Genomic DNA, 7,033 nt, shown 5'->3' with positions numbered 1-7,033 from the left:
TTGGGGGGGGGGGGGGTGACTTTTAATGGTTAAATAAAATTTTATGAATCAAAAAGCATATAATTTATTGAAATCATGAAATATACCATTTAAAAGCAATTTATTACAAGTGTAAATAAATTTTTAGGGCCTATGAAATACATTTTATTTTTTACCAAATTCTGTTTTAATTTTTCTGGATTCCATTTTAATGGTTTAATTAAATTTTAATAATCAAAAGCATGTCTAATTACTTAAATTCATATAAACAAATGAATTTATTTATTTTGTTTGCTATAATAGGGCCCTATGATATTTTTATTTATTTATTTATTTGTTTGCTTTTTCCATTTTTCTGGTAATAAAAAGAAGACATAAAACATTAATTTAGTAATATTATTATATATTAATATTAACTAGTGTCCATATCGTCACTTGATTTAAGTGCCCTGACCTTCTTTTGATTTATTGACCCAAAATATGACAAATTCCATGACATTCCACGTTATACAGTAAGATCTGTTTTTATTAATGGATTCTGCAATTCTGTCCAGATTGTGGAAATAATAGAGTCCTACATTTAGTACATTTTAAATATTGCTTCATGTTAACCAGATCAACTTTAAAGCCAGAATTGACTTTGTTAATACATGTTCTTGGTCTTAAACCCAAGTTATAATCTGTATAGTCCTCTGTTTACCTTCATTATATTATTATATGAACAGGTGAACTACTATAGTATGCATGGCATGGCAGTACGTCCCAATACTGTACTACTGTCTTAGTACACACTCAAAAGTGTTTAATTTCCCGATGTCAGTGAAGTACATAGTATAGCTATGGAAATGTAAACTTTCCGTTATGAATCTCATCGTTTTCCCCTTCTCTTTGTGTCTTCTGTGCTCTCTACACAGGATGGTGTGTGTCGGTGCTGCTGGGCTGCAGGTTCTTGCTGTTCTGCTTGTGTTCTCAGCAGAATGTGGTGAGTTCTGGTTCACTCTTTCTCTATTAAAAGCATTTGAAGCAAAACGGGACCGATGCGTACGGGGCGATTCACACAGGTCATGTTCCTGCATTCAGTAACAGCTGGAAAGAGCAACATAACATGGTGTCTTAAAAACACATCTGATGTTAGCATGTTGTGAAGCTAATAACTACAATATCAGTGGTACTCAAACTGTTTGACTCGAAGGCCCTCCTGTTGTCCAACACCATATTCAAGGCTAAATAGGCTATTCAATTTTTCTGGTATTTCTGCTTGTAAAGTTCCAAACCTGTTCCTTATTTAATCTGTTTGAACACAAAAGAAAAAGTTTTTCTTGCTGCTGATGATGATGATGATGACGACAGACAAAATGTAAGAAATCAAGATGCTATTTATACCTGAGATTAATATTTTAGTTGACAATGTCTGGACATTTAATGAAAACTGTTGACATTTAGTCATATTTTAGTTATATTTAGTTGAGCTTCATGATAATTGTTAAACTCATAATCACAGTTGTTTTGCTCAAAATTATAATTGCAATTATTAGTCATTTGAGAATTTCTTTTTACTTTTCAACAAAATTATTGCACTTTGAGGTAAGCACAAATCAAAAGAATGCGTTTTATATTTGACCTCATCTGGTTTCCTGTATTATATTTTTCTTTTTTTATTGTAAATTAACACTTTTGTCTGTTAAAACGGCAATTGTAATTTAGAAAAATAAAATTAAAAAATATATTTTGTCTCCTCTTTTTTGTTGTAGGCTAAAATAAAGTGATAAGGTATAGTTTTTATATTTATATATTAAACATTTCGGTCTTGTCTTTTGTAAAGAATATTGCATATTGATATAGCCACAGTTATTGTTAATTGTTATTAACACAATATTGTTATTGTGTTATCTCGTCATCGTCTTGTCTTAGTCATGGAAAAAAGGTGATTGACAAGCATTTTTCATCATGACCGTTAACTAAAACTAAAACCATTGTTACTTGAAATAAAATAAATGTTAACTGAATTTTTTTTTTTTTTAAGAAATGAACTTATTTTATTTCAGTTAGCAAAGCAGCATTTCTTATTTCTGTTTAGTTTAAAGGAGACATATTATGCCTCTTTTTACAATATGTAATATAAGTCTCAGGTGTCCCCAGAATGTGTCTGTGAAGTTTCAGCTCAAAATACTCCACAGATCATTTATTATATCATTTTGAAAATGCCTATTTTGAGTGGAAGCAGAAACATGCTGTTTTTCGGGCCTGTCTCTTTAAATGCAAATGAGCTGCTGCTCCCCGCCCCCTTTTCCAGAATAGAGCTGCGCCTTTACAGCTCGTATCTGCTAAAAACATCTGTTTTGGTTCTGATTATCATGTTTATAGCGCTGAAATCATGCGTTTAAACCATATGAGTTTAAACTTCAGACATAGGGTTTTCTGAGCGCACACATCTGAAGCACACGCACAGAAAGCAGCTGTCACACAGCATGTGAGTACTAAACTAAGTTCTCATTCACACACAAGTTTATGTTAAAAACACACGAGTTACAAAAACAGTGGGTTATGTCTGTGAAGGTAAACAGCTGGGAAATAAATCTCATGTTTATTTTAGATCTGTGTGGCAGCAGCAATATACAGTAAATAAATCAATAAATGCACTGCTCTCTCGTCTCCTCTGAGGCTGGGAGTCTAAACAGGGTTTTGTGCTCGTATGTGCAGTCAAACACAGAACAGTTAGCATGTTTTGCTCAAACTTTCTCCATGGCATTAGAACTAGTACACCGTTGTCGCTTGCGAAATCAAAATGACGGCGCCTTGAGTGGAAGTTTACAGATTAAGGGGCGGTAATATTATAATGAGATCCCTTTGCCACGTCACCAAGGGAGCTAAATCAGACGCGCTCGTTTTCTCAGACGCTTGCAGAAAAAGGCTTACCAAAAAAAGTGACTGGGTTCATCTTTTTCACGTTTGCTTGGTTGGTAGATGCACCGGGGACCTGATTATAGCACTTAAAACCTGGAAAAGTCAGATTTTCATGATATGTCACCTTTAAGTTGAAGTACTAAAATAAAAACTAAAACTAAGTATGAAATAAAAACTATAAAGACATATTTAAAAAATATTATGTTAAACTAAAATGAAAACATAAAATAAAAGCCAATTCAAACTAAATTAAACTAAAATGAAAAATATAAAAATAAAAAAACAATTCAAAATATTCATAAAAAACGTTCAAAGTATTTAATGATACTAAAACAACACTAAATAGTATAGCTACAATGAGAATTCTCCTCAAAACCTCATGCTTGTATTTATGTTAATGCATGTGCATGATGCTCACTAGTGTAAGGCGCGTCAGGAGCGAGCCGCGTGTAACTGCAGGCTGTAGATGCTGATTCTCTGGCAGCTTCTTTGTGTTCACGCTGAATATCTCCGTAACCTGTCTGTCACCTCAGAGCAGCCCTCCTACCGCTTAAACACATCAGTGTGTGTGTGTGTGTGAGCGACCGCAGAATGCTTCATAGGCCAAATGTTTTCACTGGCAGCTTCAGTCAGTGGCCCTTTCATTAGGCTCTTTAGCGATGGATGGCCGCTTTGAAGGATGATGGGAAATCACTCCCTCCTGCCAGGACGATTTATGTCCCCTGTACACTCAGACCTGCCCTCTTTAGAACGGACCTCGAGATATATGACAGACACAAAGCTGCTGTTCACTGACAGGCTACTAGTTAAATGTAAAAACTGCTAACTTAAAGCAATAAACCAGTGTGACTTTCTTTCTTCTGTGTAAGAAAAAAAACTGATCAAAAACTTAGATTTTTTTATTGTATGAACAAAAAACACGTTTGTTACCAAAAAAATTTTGGTAACACTTTACAATATGGTCATATTAGTTAATATTTGTTAATGCATTACACTATTTAATTTAAAGTCCCCATGAAATCAAAATTAAAGTTTTTTGGGTGTTAGTATCAATATGTTAGTCTTAAGGTTGTCTATAAGGCAGTGTGCGCCGAAACAGTGACAAAATTCGCATTTAGAAGATCTAAGCATTCAAAGCTTGCAGTTCGTCACTTCCGCCAAAACGGCTCAACGATTTTTTTGACGTCACATCGTACTTCAGCTTCTCATCAAACTTTCTGTCCAATCAAATGCTGTCTAGAATCCGAAGCGCCCGCCCCCTGCACTATAAAATAGACGCTGAAGCCGCGGCTGAAATCGGTCACTTATCCACAGAATTAGTATTTTCTGTGCAGTGAATGGCATGTAGTGCACTATATAGGGGACAGGGAACGATTCAAACAGTGTAAATATGCTTTCCATTGAGGAAAAAAAGAAGTATGGTTTGGCGCTGTGTCACGCTAACCACCGCACCGCACACACACTCCGGTCCAGAGACACGATAGCACGGTTAAAATGACGTCAACACATAGAGTAACGCTGCGTGTTTCTAAGCATTTCAGGGGACCTTTAAAGATAGTAAAACACATGCATAACAATTGCTGAAATTAAATGTATATTTGTTTTACATAATATTTTCTAAATTAGAAATAATTTTGAAAAAAATATTTCTGAATTAGAATGACTTGAAAAAAAATGAATCTGTAAAATTCTCAGATTTATTTAGATGGCAATTTCTTGATCCTGTAAGCCTATTGGAATATTTTTCACAAAAAAAAATAAATCAATCAATCCATCCAATATATAATAATTATCCGTCCAATTATAAATGCTTGTCACTTTTATTAGTCTTTGTTTATTTTATGTTTCTATTTAGCTTTAATTTATATTATTTCAGTTTTAATTTTCGAAAATTCTGGGACCAGACACTCTTTGGATATTCGTAAGTTTCTTACGATGAATTCTAAGAAGTTCATACGCATATTCTTTTGTGCATTTCTTTACAATTTTTTGTAAAAACATTTTTAGTTTATCTGATTGTATGATTTGCTGATCAACTCCATGAAAAACACCTTAAAGTTACGTAATTATAAAATTTAAGACAATTTGTAGATATAAGACAAATTGGAGGTTATTCTATTTAATTATGATGAGTTTAAGAAGATTCTTTACAGATATACAGATTCTTCTTACATTTTGTCTTAAAGGAATAGTTCACCTAAAAAATGTTAATTCTGTCATTTAGTCACCCTCATGTTGTTCCAAACCTGAATGAGTTTCTTTCTTCTGTTAAACAAAGATGATGTTTTAAAGTATGTCGGTAACAAAATAGTTGCTGGTCCCCATTGACCTCCATAGTATGGAAAAAAATTACTATGAAAGTCAATGGGGACCAGAAGCTGTTTGGTTTCCAACATTCTTCTAAATATCTTCTTTTGTGTTCAACAGAAGAAAGAAACCTACAGGTTTGGAGCAGTGTTAATTTTGTTGACGAATAATTTTCGTCATAATTGTCGTCAACGATATTTTTTTCACCGACGACAACGATACGATAACGAACAAAAACTCTTTTTGAATGACAAAAACTATGACGTAAATCTATTGACATTTTCGTCAACGAATAAAAACGAGAGCTGCACGTCGCATAAAACGTTCAAAAATGTCAATATGTGGGAGTAAGAGAAGAGCAGACATGTGGATAAATCTGACGACGCAAGAGAGAACTCAATTCAGTCTGGTTTTCTGAGCACAGACACTGAAGCACACACGCACAGAAAAATCTGACGACGCAAGAGAGAACTCAATTCGGTCCGGTTTTCTGAGCGCAGACACTATACACACAAAGCGCCTCTCACAGTGCGCGAGTACTCTTTCGCGTCGCATGAACGGAGAATTACACACAAAATGATGTTGAAATGTCCGTTTTGAGGAATATTCAGGTAAACACAGTTGATTACGTATTAAGTGAATGTAAACAGCAGAGAGAACGTGTATCAGTACATTGCATCCATTGCAGCTGTGCATTCGGTTTTAAAGGGACAGCAGCCTAATTTAGTTGCTATTGTCCGAGTCATTGATGTTAATCAAGCAACAAAAGACAGACAGAAAATCACTCGCTGCTCTTGACTGAAAAACTTTAGTAGCCCTAAAGATTTATCTAAATTTATTTATAGAAATAAATGTCTGCTTGAAAGAATGAAGAATATGGTAAACAAGTTGCTATAAAGAATGCATAATTAGCCTATATAACCATTGGTATTTCATTAAAAAGAAGACCATGTTCTTGTTCTTTATGAGAAGTGGTTTTATTTAATTTTAACATGAAGTCATGTTGTGTGTCACCGCAGTTAAATCGGTGTCTGTCATGATAAAACCTTAATATCAAACCTATATATTGGGTTTGGAAATTTTAGAGAAATGCTTAATAAATGCATGACACTGTAACTAAACCCATTAGATTTAAGCCGACTAACTTTACTGTAGATTTAGTCGACTAAAATCTTATGATATTTAGTCGACTAAAACTAGACTAAAACTAAAAACAATTCAGATGACTAAAATATGACTAAAACTAAATGGCATTTTAGTCAAAAGACTATGACTAAAACTAAATCAAAATTTGCTGTCAAAATTAACACTGGTTTGGTGCATTTCTTTTAAGAAAGTTTTTGGAAGGCATTGTGTTGTTTTTATAGCAAAAAATGTTTTGTTAATCGCTGCTTTTTACTGTTGTATTTTTATTACTGTTTACGAGCTGTGTCTCGAAACCAGAATATCAGAGAGATTTGGAGTTTGTCCCTAGAAAGCGCCTACAGCTCTCAGCATCACGGCACAGGCAGACACACTCATATTCTCCTCAGAAAATGTACAAATCTAGTTTCCAAGTAGCACAGACTGTTGAAGAACAGAGGATTGATTACACACACACACACACACACACACACACACGCACATCCACATCAGTCTGATTGAAAAAGAAAGTCAGATTGCCATGAAAGTGTATCTGAGAAATGAAAGAGTACAGGGGGAAATTAATTTTTTCCTTCCTTTGCAATAAAGTGCCACATCTGCTCACAAAAACACTTCTTCTCTTACACACACACACACACACACACTCTCACACACACACACACACACACTCACACTCTCACACACACACACACACACACAC

At 34.3% G+C, this 7,033-nt stretch overlaps 1 protein-coding gene across 1 annotated transcript in view; it reads left to right on the top strand.

The window, feature by feature from the left end:
• The window catches only part of LOC107696707 (neurocan core protein-like), a 76,223-nt gene that overhangs the window by 20,579 nt on the left and 48,611 nt on the right, over positions 1 to 7,033 (top strand). Inside the window, exon 2 of the mRNA XM_016497181.1 lies at positions 894 to 961. Within this exon, the coding sequence (XP_016352667.1) occupies positions 895 to 961 (67 nt within the window). The 5' untranslated portion in view covers position 894. The remainder of the gene's footprint in view (positions 1 to 893; positions 962 to 7,033) is intronic.

The sequence above is a fragment of the Sinocyclocheilus anshuiensis genome, unplaced genomic scaffold (genome assembly GCF_001515605.1).
Source record: "Sinocyclocheilus anshuiensis isolate Anshui unplaced genomic scaffold, SAMN03320099.WGS_v1.1 scaffold217, whole genome shotgun sequence".
Classification (NCBI taxonomy): Eukaryota; Metazoa; Chordata; class Actinopteri; order Cypriniformes; family Cyprinidae; genus Sinocyclocheilus; species Sinocyclocheilus anshuiensis.
Note: the sequence above shows the minus strand (reverse complement) of the source record. Positions and strands in the feature narration are given on the sequence as shown.